The sequence below is a fragment of the Podarcis melisellensis genome, assembly GCF_964234715.1.
Source record: "Podarcis melisellensis genome assembly, chromosome: 12".
Lineage (NCBI taxonomy): Eukaryota > Metazoa > Chordata > Lepidosauria > Squamata > Lacertidae > Podarcis > Podarcis melisellensis.
Genome location: NC_138544.1, coordinates 3,348,460 through 3,365,270, shown reverse-complemented (window position 1 = coordinate 3,365,270; position 16,811 = coordinate 3,348,460). Strand labels below are relative to the sequence as shown.

At 41.6% G+C, this 16,811-nt stretch overlaps 1 protein-coding gene across 7 annotated transcripts in view; it reads left to right on the top strand.

Moving 5' to 3' along the window:
• HECW1 (HECT, C2 and WW domain containing E3 ubiquitin protein ligase 1) overlaps nucleotides 1-16,811 on the top strand; it is a 192,045-nt gene that overhangs the window by 82,299 nt on the left and 92,935 nt on the right. For all 7 annotated transcript variants that reach the window (XM_081930971.1, XM_081930976.1, XM_081930972.1 and 4 more), the window contains one exon: nucleotides 14,697-14,791. In XM_081930971.1, the coding sequence (XP_081787097.1) occupies nucleotides 14,697-14,791 (95 nt within the window). The remainder of the gene's footprint in view (nucleotides 1-14,696; nucleotides 14,792-16,811) is intronic.

The following is a 16,811-nucleotide window of genomic DNA, read 5'->3' as shown; positions in this document are numbered from 1 at the left end:
TAAAAGTGGATAAAGCGACAGTCATTGACTCCTACCTGTGTACAGTAGGCTGCATGCCAGCCACACAAAGGTTAGAGGCTACCACAGATACACACACCTCTCTCCATCTTACATCCAGGCAAACAAGAGATATTATCCCATTTCAGTGATGCATTCCAATGGAGAGTCAGACTTACAATGGAAGGTGCTAGTCAACAATCTCCAGATCAGAGATTGTTACTTGGTTGATGAATGAATAGATGCAGCTTCCATGGTTACGGTGAGCTTTCATCTGCTTATGCCAGGACATTAATTTGATTCATTCAGTTTCTCATGGAGCTTTCCACCAGCTGGTAATTTCTATGTGGGAGGAAAAAATATGCTGTAGAAGAGTTCTATTTTCTGTTGTCTAATTAGTGCTAATAGGAGTTACACCAGTACAACGTCACCACACTATTCTCACACTCTTCAAATGCAATGTTCTGGGAACAAACGAAACACAACATTTCATGGAAACCAATAGTGTGATAATTACAGTACAGTGGTACCTCCGGTTACATACGCTTCAGGTTACATATGCTTCAGGTTACAGACTCCGCTAACCCAGAAATAGTACCTCAGGTTAAGAACTTCGCTTCAGGATGAGAACAGAAATTGGGCAGCAGTGGCGCGGCAGCAGCAGCGGGAGGCCCCATTAACTAAAATGGTGCTTCAAATTAAGAACAGTTTCAGGTTAAGAATGGACCTCCAGAACGAATTAAGTACTTAACCCGAGGTACCACTGCAGAGGCTTGTATGTATTTGGGTCGCTTGGTTCCTGTCTTGAATAATGTGGTTTCTCTTTAACCTATGGTGGAGGTGTACAGAGGACTTCCAAACCATCTAGAAGTTAGTAATAGAATTCTTTTTTAAAAGTCTGAGAGAACGGTCAGAAACACCAGAGGGAAGTGAAGGGAGGCTCAAATGCAAAATGTACCTGGCATGTCCTAAATAAATGAGCACTTGTAGCAATAGTTGAACAATGTGAATAAGCTGTGGGAAGTTCTGTCTTTAGAGCTGCTATGGTTAACAGCCTAATTTCAAAGAACACAAAGGCCAGTTCACATAGAGCAAACCAATGCAGATGAGCTCCAGTACCAAATGTTGGTTTGTATTAATGGATCATCACTGCACTAAGGTTACATATCAAATTTTCACTGTGCATAACTTACATAAAAAATGTAAGTCCACCTCTCCTTTTCAACTGCTAACCACCAAATGTTGAGTAAGCAAGTGATAATAGGACACTGTCTTATACCACGTCGGACCATTGGTCCATCTTGTCATTGGCATCCATCTGTCTCACAATGGACAGCACCTCCAGAGGTGAAGTCAAATTGCTTCATTAGCAGCGCTGAAATGATCTCCCCGGAGCACAAGCCTGGTCAGTGTGTATGGAGGTCCTGAGCTGTCCAGACAACAAGTCCCCACTCTTGGCCTTGCAGCCCAAAGGAAAGCAGAGCAAAATGTTTGGAATCAGCTTCATTGCAGGAGTTGCCAGAAGGAGGTGTACCAGTCGCCATCTAACCATGTTAGGATTTGTGTAGGGTTTACTCCTTAGTCTTTTCTTATCCCAAAGATATCCCGCAAGGCAATAGAGGTTTAAGATCAGAGTTTTCCTTCTCCTAGGTGGGCTGCCTTTCCAGGTTGACGAGCCCCATCTGCCCCTCACTTCCCTCTACAGCACATGCTGATACCACCTTCTTGATGTTGGACCCACTATTGGTCCCATCTGTTCAATCCACTTGAGCCTATCTTCACATGCAGGGGAAGTCCCTAAGTCACTGAGGGTTTGAGACCCATCGTCTACCATCACCTGGTCTATTATCTTCATGGACTGGTAGCAGCTCGCCAGAGTTTGTGGAAGGGGTACTTCACAGTCCTACCTCAACATGTCAGGGAATGAACTTCAGTATGCAAAATGTTAGCTCTACCACCGAGCTCCAGTGCGAGGTTGCGTAACTCTAATTGTTGGGTTGTTTTTTTAACATTACTTTCCTCCCTGCCCCTGCAGTATGAGGCATTTCTGCTTTCTTAAGCCACTGTTTATTTCATATTATGCTGAAAATGCATGATAATTAAACAGCTTGATTGCTCCTTTTTTAAAAAAAAACCAACCCCAAGAACATGACACCATAAATAACCATTTACACAGAGACCATTTTATCACCAGACACTTATAACTAGAATGAAGAACAGGGTACATGTTTTTGCAGAAAGAAAGGAGCAACCCATGCATTGCATATTATTTATTAATATAAATATAGTTCTTTTCAGAGCTAAAAACTAAAGGCTCTTGATTCTCTTCTCTATTTTGCATCTAAAATGAAGAAACCCCAAGGTGTGCTTTAGCCATTTTACTACCAAACTCTAGGATCTGTCCTAAGTGTTTTTTCTTCCCTTGAGTGCTTGAGAAACCCTGAAGTAAGATGACTTGAGATACCTAATAGAGATTGTCCAAAACAAGTGAATTGTTCACAAAACTAAGATGAGGTATTTTGTACTACTGATGCTCAATAGGGAAGTCAGAGCATTTATGTTCTCACAAGTTAGATTCAGATAATTCTAAGAATTCACTACTGTTATTGCCACAAGAGTATTTATCTGAACAAAAAAACCCCACAATATTGGTGGCTTTTTGACCACTCCAATGCAATCAGATTTAATCAGAAGCTATAAGAATCAACAAATGACTCTATGATAAAAGACTGGAAGATGCAGTAAGTTCTGAAAAACTGCTTAGACCTCTCATTTGAATTCCCCAGCTACACAGCTCTGAAACATCTGTCTTCTCAAATGGAGCATTCTCTGTTGCCATGGAAATATTAGGCTAAAAATACCATAAGATGTGTAGTTGACATAAAAGAAATGCATGCATATTGATTCTGAATGTGGGATAAATATTCAGTGATTAATAGAGCTGGCCTCATTTTTGTGTATGTGTTTAAATTTTATTATCTGAGATTGCATAATGTTGAATTTAGTGAATGTGTCTTTTGATATGATTCATCAAGTCCAAAGCTACCCACCTATCCTGAGAAATCTATCCAATATGCTAATCAATAAAATACATCATTCTTCTAGTATACACAGGAGTAAAAAGATTATGCCTGGAGCCAAATTAAGACTGTCTGCATGCACTTTAAATAGACCTCTGTTATTATACTGCATGTGTCACCAGTGTGGTGCCTGCAGGTATATACATTCTCATAGAGGCTTTCCTTCCTTGGTGCCCACAGAATCCCTTCCCAGCATTGAAATCAGACTTGAGAGAAGCATGCTATTGTAGCCAGAATATTGTTGCCATGTGTTACCAATATGGTTGTTACCAATATGGTTGCTTGGTATGTGTGGTGTCCATGGCAGTGTTTTCAGTTTGCAAATGTGCCCAAAGGCCCCAAAAATCAGGGCCCCTGTACTACTTACCATTGTGAGGTAGGGGTGAGGATTAATCAGGGTTTTGGCACATAAACTCTGTTTGAACCAGGGCAGAGTTGAAACTATTCCCAGTTTTTCTCACAGTATTTGAAAGGACCAAAAACTCATTCCCTTTTGGTCCTTCTTGCAAAAATGTTCATTTATTTGTTTTGGTTGCTCTGTGCTCATTTGCCCTCAGATGTCCTTTATGTAGCCCAAGCCAACCGATTGTGTTGATCAACATGAGTTCATTGCCAATGTCTGGTGGCGTCATCATGTCAGATATAGAGTTGTGGGATATCATTCTATTTATTTTGCAGTTCCTATTAAGATGTTATAGCCAGTGTGATGTTTTCAGAAATGGTGCCAAAGAAACAGCAACCAAACAAAACAGTGAAGCTAAACCGCATTGAAATATTCACAACCTGTTTTTTATTAAAATGAGAAAAAAGTTAATCTACTGAAATGCACTGTTTATTTCAACCTTTAAAATCAAAACTGGTGAAAACTCTGTACTTACTTGGTTTCCACCTATCTGGTGCTAATGATTTGATTTATGACACACTTCTTTTAAAGCACCTTGTTAAAGGTGCTTCTTTTAAAGACATTGGAAGGCAGCCCTGTTTAGGGAAGTTTTTAATGTGTGACATTTTAATGTATTTTTAATCTTTGTTGGAGGGACGCGGGTGGCGCTGTGGGATAAACCACAGAGCCTTGACTTGCCGATCAGAAGGTCGGCGGTTCAAATCCCCGTGACGGGGTGAGCTCCTGTTGCTCGGTCCCTTCTCCTGCCCACCTAGCAGTTCGAAAGCACGTCAAAGTGCAAGTAGACAAATAGGTACCACTCCCATGGGAAGGTAAACGGTGTTTCTGTGCGCTGCTCTGGTTCACTTAGTCATGCTGGCCACATGACCCGGAAGCTATACGCCGGCTCCCTCGGCCAATAAAGCGAGATGAGCGCCACAACCCCAGAGTCAGTCACGAGTGGACCTAATGGTCAGGGGTCCCTTTACCATTACTAATCTTTATTGGAAGCCAGCCAGAGTGGCTGGGGGGACCCAGCCAGATGGGTGGGGTACAAATAATAAATTATTATTATATTATGATTATTTCCCTAGGGGTCTCTTTTTCTTCCAGTTACAATATACATGATGAAAAACCAAATGCACCCGAGTTTATATGCTTAGAATGTGGGTTTCCAAGCTACATTATTATTGCAATACATAATATAGGTGAGTGAGTGAATGTTTATTATTATGGCAAAGAGCCAGCATACTTAATATAAGTGTGTTTTTAAGTATTGGTGAGACAGGTACTGGCCTCTAAAGTGAACTCCAGGTGGAGTTCCACACATGGTCCTTTGCTGGTCCCGGGGGGAAGGTTACTGCTACCGTAGTCAAGGTTCAGTCCTGAGTCACTAGCCTGGAAATAGTCCACAAGATGAGAGGCGAGGCCCGAAACAGGGAGCCGGGCGGGGACAGGAACACTGGAGGAACAGGACTGGATGCTGCCCGATACAGCTCTTCAATGATGACGTTGCTCCCGCAACCTGGGACCGGGCTGACTGGCCTTTATCTTCTCTGAGGCCAGGGGCGGTCCCGGCCCCCAGGAGCCCCGCCTCTCCTGGCCTTAAGGTGAGCACTCCTCCTGGGAGAAACCAGTTCCCTTCGCCCCTCCGCCCTCAGCCTCTGCAGTTCAGGAGAGGCCGAAGGGTTACTGGGCCCCGGAGGAGGCTCACCTGCAGACACTGAGTCCTCAAGCACCTCTGGGGCCAGAATGGATTCACCTGGTGCCTGCTCCTGAGGATCCGGCACAGGTGCAGGCTCCTCGGAATCAAGGCCCTGCCCCAGTTCAGCCGGCCCTGGAGGCGGGGACTCCTGTGCCGGCTGGGATTCCTCCGGTTCACTCTCAGAATCAGAATCCCAGGCCATCACAGGTCCTTTAGATCTGAATAAATCTTAGCTCTGAAATATCCTAAGAAAATGATGAGCAGTCAGATAACGGCTAAATGGAAAGAAAGAAGTAATTTAATCACACAGTAGTGATCAGTGTCAGTGTCCAGTGTAATTAAGGAATGTGAAACAGTAATCTGATCATACTGTATTATCACAAGGTTGAGTACAGTGCTGATTTAATTTATGGGGTCTCTATATTGGGCAGTAATCAAGCCAAAATGCAGCGATTTTTCTTTTCAATTTAATTCCCTGTTTGCACAGATACACAAATTACTTCCCAATGGTTTTCCTGTCTTCAGTTTTTTAAAACCATTTGACCAATCAGTGTTTGCTAATAAATGCAAATGTAGCTTAATTTCCTTGTTTGACAAAATTGGTTATAAAGCAACTTTTTGTGGTTATATTTCATCTTTACATTATTTGCAAGGAAATGCTTAGCTAAGGATGAATCAACTCGTTTCGTAATTGAGCAGGCAATGCCATAAAGTAAATTTCAACCTTATTTTGATACTCTCCACTGTTCATCAAACCTTCCTTAACAGATTTGTAGGGAAACACTCAACAGTAAATATGTGGGGTATGTTTTCAGATAAAATCAGTTTTAGCTGTTCCATGAATAGAAGTTTGAGAGGATTTGATAATCCAGGATGGGAAACTGGCTTAATCTTGGCATTGCTGCTTTTTATATTGAAGATAATAAATCCACCCCTTCTAGGGAAAGTTAAGCTTCTAAAGCCAAGCTAACCTTGAAGAGCGGAAAGGATTATAAAGAACAAGTGAAATTCTAAGTGAAAGGATATTTATCTTGAAGAAGAGAGCTAAAAGAAAAAGGGGTAGTACAGTGGTACTTTGGTTCCCAAACGCTGAAAACCCGGAAGTAAGTTTTCCGGTTTTCAAATATTTTTCGAAGCTAAACATCCAATGCAGCTGTCAGCTATTGTTTCCTGGGCACCTGCACCAATCAGAAGCTGTGCCTTGGTTTTCAAACATTTCGGAAGTCAAATGGACTTCCGGAACGGATTAAGTTTGAGAACCAAGGTACCACTGTATTTGGCACTTTTGGTTTTGCTATTTTGCGCTTTTGTTTTTGAGGCTTTTTTGGTTTTTTTTTTTTTTGTGACTGTGTGGAACCCAGTTCAGCTGATTGATTGATTGATTGATTGATTGATTGATTGTGAGACTGCAGAAATGGATAAAAGTCCTCCCTCCAAACAATGACTATCATCAAAGCAAGTAAGAAAAAAAATTACCGTATTTTTCGCTCCATAAGACACACTTTTTTCCTCTTAAAAAGTAAGGGGAAATGTGAGTGAATGGCGCTGCACAGAGAGGGAGAACTGCGCAGTGCCCCTTCAATGACGCGCCTGTCCTGGCTTCTGCCTTAGCTGTGCGCAGCCTCTTCGTGCAGGGGGAGCCTTCATCCCGCTGCCCTGAAGAGGCTTGGCGCAGTTATCCCAGAAGCCAGAACAGCCACATGGTATCCCAGAAGCCAGATCCCTCTTGCTGTTCTGGCTTCTGGGATTCAGAATAATTTTTTCTTGTTTTCCTCCTCCCAAAACTAGGTGCGCCTTATGGTCTGGTGCGTCTTTTGGAGCGAAAAATACGGTAATTTTAATTTTCATCATCTGCAATACTGTCTTATTTATTTTATAGTACAGTACATTGATTATTGTTTTCATTTTATGGATCAGTGCTCTTCTTAGAGAGTAAAATTCATGTTAAATTGCTGTTTTAGGGGTTGTTTTTAAAGTCTGGGATGGATTAATCCATTTGGCATTACTTTCTATGGGAAAGCGTGCCTTGGTTTTGAAATGTTTTGGTTTTGGAATGGACTTCCGGAACAGATTAAGTTTGGGAACCAAGGTACTACTGTATATGAATAGTTCTAGGAACTGATTTTACCTGAATGTGGGAATTTTTTACCTAGTGCCATGGAAGAAGATCCCCAGTGAATCATTTTACATAGTGTAGCTAGAGATCAGCCATTGTGTCCACAGATGGACTTCCTGTTTTGCTTATATCTAGCAAAGAACAGCACTGGCAAAAAGGAAGATGTTCAGATTTGCACAGGAATGGGTCGTCATCGTGCCAACATCCATGTACGATACAGTTTCAGTAGTAAAAGAAGAAGAAGAAGCCAGATTTGCAGTGAGCCTGAAATAAGAAGCTGAAACATCCCAGGCAAAGCAGTATTAAAGTGCCAACAAAACTTCTTTCACCCACAGATTCCCTTCTTTTTTCCTTATTCTTTTTGCAATACAAAATGCATTGCAGGTTGTAAAATGACCTGATATCCTCTTGATATTTTAGAAATTGTTGGGTTGGCATGATAACTGATATACACACAAGTGCTTTGACATTACATCATCTCTAGGGAGCTGGATGGATTTGCTAACACAACTTCTGTCAGCACTAATGGAAAAGAGAAAGTGACCTTGGTTACCTGATCTAGTGAACTCTTACTGCCAAGAGAAAAATGGCAGCCATAAATTTTCCACAAGGAATTAAGCTACTCTGGGGTTTGAAACAAGGACTTCAGGAATGGAGGCTGGGATCAAGTTTGGTGAGCCACAATAGTGTAGCACACAAAGGAGAGCTGACAACTGTGAGTGTTTGACAGTTTGAAGCCTCTTGATTGGCCAAGCCTGATATGAAATACTAGGACCCTCGTCCTGAGTTTTGCTTGGCTAGCAGAGCAGTAATTTCTGCTTCCTCTTCTTCAGGTTCCTGCTCAGGCTTAGGGAACCTGAGCCAGAGAACATACTTGCTGTGTCTAGATTCAGGTATGGATTCCTTTGTCCAAACCCTTATAGTAGCCAACATTTATTTGGGGCCTATAAATAGGGCACTCAAAATGAACAAAAACATACATTAGTCCTTACTTGCATTCCAGAAGTTTTTAACTCATAAGTTTTTAACCCTTGATTAATTTAGTGCACCCATTATCACAGGATAACTTAGCGGATTCTCTCGTTCCAGCCTTAAATCAAACCCCTGCTGTTTTATAAGAGTAGAATTATAGAACCGCAGGGTCATCTAGTTCAGTCCCCAGTAAAGCAGGAATATGGCCATCTTCTGTGAAATTTCATGTAGGCTTCGGTTTTGTTTATTTTCCCTATCTGAAGCCTCTCTTTTGAGTTTTGTCTGGATTTTCTGGCTGCTTGTTTGAGCAGAAGATGTTTACACACTTTCTTTATAAGTCTTATCTTTTTTATCAGTATTCAAATGTCTCTTCAAATGTGTACACTTTATTTGTTAGTTCTGTAGCACCTCATTAGCACTTAACAGTATTGTGCCAGGATCAAAAAATTATGCCACTAGTTATTCATGCCTAATGGGAGCTGGATTTCTATTTCTGAAGTCTAGTGCAAGAGCCTATACTTCAAAGTATGCGGCACCCTCAAGCTCTTGGGCTTGCCTAAGGTGGCTCTTTGGATCTAGGCCCTTAAGTTATTCATTCTCACAGTAGAAGGGCAAGAGGGAGGATTAGCAAAATCCTACCTCACAGTGGCCTGGATCCAAAGGGCTTCCTGACGTTTGCTCAAGGACTTATGTGTGCCTGCAGGACTTTTTACTTTAGTTATTTGATTTTACAGCAGAGTCATCTGCTAGATCTCAAAATGCTTTTTGAAGGTCCCTTTGGTTTCAAAAGAAATTTGTCACAGTGGAAAGAGAGCTGCTGTTTTAGTTATACACATGTTTGAACTTGAAATCACTTATTTGAAGAGAGGTCTTCCATGTTTGCCAGGAATGCTTTGTTATGTTGGATTAACCTGGCTCTCCTGACAAAATCTAGAAAAGCAGCGTCATGCAGGAACCATAAGGCTGAAATCCTAAGTGCACTTGCTTCCTAGTAAATGTGCAAAGGGTCATGCTACGAAGTTTATACAGTGGTGCCCCGCAAGACGAACGCCTCGCAAGACGAAAAACCCGCTAGACGAAAGGGTTTTCCGTTTTGGAGGCGCTTCGTAAAACGAATTCCCCTATGGGGTTGCTTCGCAAGACGAAAAAAATCTTGCACCCCCCCGTGGTTTTTTTCCCGCTTTTTTCTCCCTTTTCCTAAGCCGCTAAGCCGCTTATCAGCTGTTCCGCTGATAAGCCGCTTAACAGCTGATCGCTGGAAGCCGCTTGACAGCTGTAGCGCTAATCCGCTAAGCTGTCAATGGGCTTGCTTCGCAAGACGAAAAAACCGCTATACGAAGAGCCTCACGGAACGGATTAATTTCGTCTTGCGAGGCACCACTGTATTTGGCAACATTTACTTTTTAAGTCAGAGAAGACTGTGCACAAAAATGAATCCGCAGGGCTAAATTAATATTAGCTTTGTTAGGAGATATATTCTTTGGGCACAGAGAGAACTTCAGCAGGTCTATGTGTACTCATGTTGCCCTCCCTTTTTCTAAAATAAAAACTGTTCATCATTGATGAGCTGTCCAGCCCCATGAACATTTTTGTTGTCCTTTTCTGAACCTTTTCCAGCTCTACAATACAGTGGTACCTCCGGTTGCGAACGGGATCCATTCCGGAGGTCGGACGCATCCCAAGGAATTCGCAACCGGAGGACCGCTCCTGCGCATGCGCGCGACATGATTGAGCACTTCTAAAGTTTACGTATCCAGAGGGTACGGCTGTATCCTTTTTGTGACATGGCAACTTGAACTGTACACAAGTATTCCAAGTGTGATGTCATCATAGATTTGTATAACAACAACACTGTGATGCTGGCAGGGTTCAAACCTTTTACTGATGAGCTGTAGCATGGGATTTCTGTCATGCACTGGGTCAATGTTTTCATCACCATGACCCCAGGATCCCAGTTCACCAGTTCAGACTCCATAAGCATTTTTGTGAAGGCAGGCTTACCTGTATCACTTTTTACTAATTTATGTTGGAACCCATTAACCACATCATGCCCATTAACAAATGCTGCAGAGATCTTTGTTTACTCTTACCACTTTTGTCATCCATAAACGTGGGCACTTTACTACTCTGCCCTAACTGCAAGTCAATTATGAACAAGTTTAAAAGCACAGGACAGTTTAAAAGGACAGGAGAAACAATTGGAAGTTTACCAGTTTAATTCTTATTTCTTTATATACTCTGTATTCTTGAAAATAAATATGTTTATTAAAAATAAATGACTCCCAATAGTGATTCATTTGTTATATCCTTCCATTGTCAAAACCATATATTTATTCTTCCTGTTCTTTAAAAGATTACTTATCTATAATGGGACATTTTCTCTTATCCTGCAAGTGCTAAACTTACTCAGGAGCTGTTGGTGAGGAGATATGCACACCCAACCTAGTGATAACAGAATAAATGATGTTCCAGGTCATTTTGTGCATAAGCCTGCCCCACCCCATTCCACCCCATTCCACAGTTGAAAATGGTCATAGGCGCCGACTCCATGGGGCCTGAGGGGGCCCGAGCCCCCTCAAAAATTCATTTGGGGGGGGCTCTGCCCCCCAATAATTTAAGAAAATTATTACCGTAAATTTCGCTCTATAATGTCTGTGTGTGTTATTGAGCGAATGTGTGGTCCCTGGAGCCGGAGCGCAGGGGCAAAAATCAGGCAAAAATAAGATCGGGCGGTTGGGCGGGCGGAGGGAAGGCGGAAGCTGCTGCTTTCCTGCATTCTGCCTCAGGGTCTTACTGCCCACCCGCTTCTGTTGCTGCGTTTGCTCAAACTCAACAAAGAGCAGGGAATCCCCTGCCCTCCTGGCAAGCAGAGGGTTAAGGAAAGGATCGAGTCCTTCCTTCTAATTCTTTCCTAGTCACACTGCGTGCAGGCTCCAGCCCACCACCTCCTCCTCTCTAGGGACTCGCAGGCAGCCGAAAAACATGCAGGTGGGAGAGAGAGAGAGAGAGAGGGCTGGCTGGGGGGGGGGGACTTTTGCCTTCCTTTCCTCCCCCCCACCCCGTTAAACTCCTCCCCTGCATTCTTAGCCAGCTGCTTCTCCCCACACCCCTCTTGTGCTTCTTGTCCCTTCTGTGTTTTTCCTTCCCTCCCCATTTAAAACGTGGTGACAAAGCACGGATCCACATGGATCCTCAGGATTTTTGCATTGGGTCACCCCAAATTCACCATCAGATCACATTACATGTCCATGGCTACAGTCTGTACCAAAAAAATCACGCACCCACTGTTGCCTGGGGCTGCAATGGTGCAAAAACGTGGTTACAAAGCATGGATCCACAGGATCTTTGCACTGGGTCACCCCAAATTCACCATCAGATAGCATGTCCATGGCTACAGCCTGCACCAAAAAAATCACGCACCCACTGTGGCCTGGGGCCACAATGGTGCAAAAACGTGGTTACAAAGCACGAATCCACATGGATCCTCAGGATTTTTGCATTGGGTCACCCCAAATTCACCATCAGATCACATAGCATGTTCATGGCTACATCTTGCACCAAAAAAATCACGCACCTACTGTTGCCTAGGGTCACAGTGGTGCAAAAACGTGGTTACAAAGCACGGATCCACATGGATCCTCAGGATCTTTGCATTGGGTCACCCCAAATTCACCATCAGATCACATAGCATGCCCATGGCTACATCTTGCACCAAAAAAATCACGCACCCACTGTTGCCTAGGGTCACAGTGGTGCAAAAACGTGGTTACAAAGCATGGATCCACATGGATCCTCAGGATTTTTGCATTGGGCTACTCCAAACTCACTGTCAGATATTAAAAATCTTTATAAAATAGAGAATTAAATACATACAGAATGTTAAATTTTCAGTTTCGAAATATTAGTACTAGTTTAGTACTGTATTTCTATATTACTATAGTACTGTATTAGTTATTTTCAAATACTTAAATATTTTTAGGGTGTAAGACCCAATTAAAGCCCGTTATTTACATACAGTATTACAGTATTTACATACAGTATTAGGCATACTGTATTAACTTTATTAACTGTATTAAAGCATTAACTTTTAGATATTATTTTTATTTAATTAACCCTCAGCCTTATTCAAAGTAAGCTTAAATTAGCTATTTCACTTATTAATCAAAGTGCTATTACTGTGCGACAGCAATATTTTATATTTTATTCTTTTAATGATAGTTTAGGATTTATTTAAATATCATTTCAGTCTTTTCAGAGCTATATATTCACTGCTCTGTAATAGTCTATAAGCATAATTGTTACTGTAAATTAAATTAGCTTTTTACGAAAATACCGTGCGTGTTTATGTTTTGTTTCTTTTTTCAAAGCCAAAAAGTGTTTCAGGCTTGTCGAGTTTCCCAGAGTGTGGAGTTATAGAGAATCGAGTTTTCGGGGTTTTAATGTTGATCATATGACTCTAAAATACTTTTAAAAAACTTTAAAACTCACTAATTTTCATCTAAAATTTAGAAAACTTCCCGGGGCAGGACCCCGGTATGAGCCGCCCCAATATTTTTTATAAGTCGGCGCCCCTGAAAATGGTACCAGTGTTGGCAGTCATGCACTTATCAAATGCACATGAAATGGTCACTGCTTGTACATCATGAAGGAACACTAAATAGCAGTGAAGTCTTCTGGTGCCGATTTGCCACAGGTGACTTTGAGTTTGTGAGCCAGTTTTTTCAAATGAAGTGCAAAGCTTTCATAAACCATATGTCAAAGCATCCTTCCAACTCTGGCTGATTGTCAGCCAGGTCACAATCAATAAAATTTTAATCATGGGTTTAAACAGAAGGTCAGAGTTCTCTCCCAAAAAGATAGAAACCAGACATAATTTGGGGTCATGTAGCAATCTCCTGCCTTGCAGATAGCTTTTTAAAAGTCCAAACTCAAAGTGAAAACTAAAACCAGTATCAAAATGGTAAAAAGGAAAGGCTAACTAAGCATGTCTTGACACAGCATGCTTCAAATTCTCTGTGTTCAGCTTCATAGGAATGTGATTGCTTAGGCACCCCTGAGCATCCATAGTGGAACCCCTCATGCTGCAGAAAATTGTGCAGCATGTTTAGGACAGACACTCTTCATTTGGGACCTCCCAGTTACCCTAAATCAGCTAAGGATGCATCCTGGAACCTGGCATGGAAAAGCTCCATTGCAGCAGTGGATTGCAGGGGGAAGATCAGTAGTGGAGAATAGGTGGACTTTCAGGGAAGCTTGTCCACTATTCTTCATCTTTGCATTGAGGAGCTCCCTGATCAGCTTCCAATAAATTCTTTGGAATACAATTTGAAAATCACAATGTCTGCTGCTACTAGCAGATTACATTGTTCGCCTTACTGATATACAGCAGCATATTGCCTACTAAAGGCAGCACCAGGAAATTGAAAAGTTTAGATTATTTGTCTTCAAGGCATCTGGTGGTTATGCAAGCAATTAACAATGCAATCCTATCCATGTCTACTCAGAAGTAAGCCCCACTGAGTTCATTGGGACTGAGATAAGTGTGTATGATTACATCCTAAAGGGATTTATTTGAGCCTGTAGAGAGGAGTATTTACAAACTTCATTCCATTCCTGGTGCTCCATATTACTGTTCAGGTAGAAAGAGTGCAAGTAAAAATTCAGTAATTTAGAGAGATCAGTCTCATCCCTTTATTGTTTGTGATGCAGTTATTTTGATATCATCAGACTTTTATGATACACGGCAAATGAGTAAAAGGTTTGGCTGCTGAGCTGTTAAAATTCCTGCAGAGAAAATTGCTGAATAAAAATTCAATCTGAGCTTGCAGTTCAGCTGCTGTGATCACCCAACTTGATTTCATTCCAGAATAGACATGTACAAGTCCTGCTCACAGTAGGATTGAGAGTTCTGTACCTTAACAGCCACTGTTTGACTGCTGTTTCAATAGGGCTGAGCCTAAACTTTTTACTTCGTCCTTGTGTTCTTTCTCAACTGCATTGAAAAGTGCCTCTCACTTTGAACTAATTTTCACCACTAAGTTACAACCATTTAAGCCTATTGGTTGTGATGGCATACATTATTTTGTCCATGATGTTATGTATTCAACACTTGAACGTGCAATGTCAAATTTGTGGGCAAATTAGTCTGATAAATATAAGAACAAAAAAAGAAGGAAAATGATTATGAGAAGCAATAGCTCATGGAATAAAGGGATGCTGACAATAATGTGGATGTTTGGTGGGGTGGGCATTTTTTGGCAGTCTGTCTCACATGCACTAGTTTCTAAGCAAAAATTGCACAAGGTCCAGAAGAGCTCTCTCATTTTATGGCAAGGAGAAGCACTGCAATCTCAGAATAAAATTTTCTGCCCTCTGATTGACTATACCTAATAGATGAAGACCAATAGCTACTTGTTGTTAATCCATGATGACTTTTTCTTTTAGCTGAAACAAAGATCTGCTTCAAATACTACCATGGAGTGAGTGGGGCACTGCGTGCAACAACCCCCAGTGTGACAGTGAAGAATAATGCAGCTCCTGTAAGTTATGCTTGCTTCTTTACAGTGCTCATCAAGTAACTTTGTGTTGCCTTTTGACTTTGTCTTAAGCCCCACTACTTTGTTTTCAGTTCTAGCTGTGAGGTTGCAACACCTTTCAGAGAGGAACAAAGTGTTTGCTTTTAAGAGCGAAGAATCACATGGATCAGGACTCTGTATGATCAGGTCTCATGCAGTGGATTCTGCTCACACTGGGAGCTCCTCCACCACATTATTTTAGTGCCACTCACAGCTGAATGAACCTGGGGCACAGAAATCACATTGCAGGAAGGCAGTAGTTAGTGAGGAAGAGACGCCCTACCCCCTCTGAAATAAGATCACTTCCTTTTCAGATATGTACATCTAAACATTCTGGGTAAATCAGGATCGTTGGCTTTTTAAAATCATAAACAGTTTTTAACGATGAATGCAGATTTTGCTAGGTTCAACCAAGGTCCTACATTGGTTTATGCCAGCTCAGAGAGTTAGTTTTTATTTCAATATGACATCTCAGCTGCATATATAAGTGCTCTCAAAAACTGTGGCACTTGGAATGGAATATACAAAGCAGATAACAAAGAAGTAACTGGTGTGTGTGTGTATACCGGTGCATACACACACACACACACACACACTTGTTCCTATGAGCATAGAGAATATCATTATAAAGGCCATTTGTTTGTTAATGGCTTTGATGCACACATGATATCTCTTAGCTGTTGTACTGCTCAGATCATGTCTCCTGTTATGACCATATAATAGAAGCACTAATAGCTTGTACATAATAACACTGTAATCTAAAAAATTATATAGAGATATGTGATTGCAAAGTACATCCATAAACTTGCATGCTTCAGTGGCTCTTCTGAGCTTATTACACACATCAGGTAACAAATTCCCTTGTTTAGACAGCACTGGTCAGTTGCACAAGCACCACAGATCTTAATATGGTTCTACTTTAATGGCTGGGGAGAAAATCAAGGCAAGATGAATGACTTACTAAATGATAAGGGTACGGGATTGATTGTCACAAGGCTTTTAAAGGGCTGAGAAACAGGTGAGCTCACTTCTTGGGCTAAAATGAGCTAAAATGAGGAAGGAAGAGAAGGGCTGTCCATCCACCCCAATGTACATTTCCTGCAGCCTTAGAAGGCCCATTATCTGAACAGGATTTCATTTTCTAGGTTACTGCCTAATGACCTCATCACTCAACAGCCATTTTACAAGTTCAAATGTCTAGCAACAATCTGGGTTTTCCCTCCCTGGGGTATTTCCTCCCTCCAGCTATTTACCTGCATGCATCTGCATGATCTGTTCTTCATGTACTTGGATTTTCCATTGAGGCACAGAATTTTTTTTTAAAGGGGTGTTGTATAAAAGCTACATACCCTTTAGGGGGAAATGCCAAATCTGTTCCCCTGCCCTACAGGAGTATGCTACTGTTTTAGTCTTGGTTTCCAATGTATGGTGGCATTGGATCAGACTAGATGCAGCATGGCTTCCTCATGTTTGGGGCTCTCAGAACATTTTTCTTTCTAAAAATGAGTCATGGGGAGGGTGGCAATTTGGGTTAAAAGTGTTTCTCAGTCTAGTGAAGTGAATGGAAATTGCACCAGGGAAAACTTACTGGAAAGGAACCATTTTTTAATTATTATCTTTAAACATACTCTTAATATCAGGTCTGTTAGGTAAGGTTTTGATTTTTTCATACAGGGAAGTTGCGATATCTGAGCTTTAATTATTCAATGCTCTAGGCTGGACAGATGAGCAGTGCAAACCTATGCACACACTCTCGGATGTAAACCCCACTGCATTTGGTGGAGCATACTTCCAGGGAGGAATGGAGGAGAAGTTTGATTCAGTACTGATTTAAAGCTGAATCCATCCAATTCCCACTTTCCAAAACAATGTGCAAACTGAAACACAGTTAGCCTTCAAATTTCACATTTTTCCCCCTGAATTTTGCAATGCAGATCTACAAACAAACAGTTCCAACAGAAATGCATATATTTGGGGAAAGTGA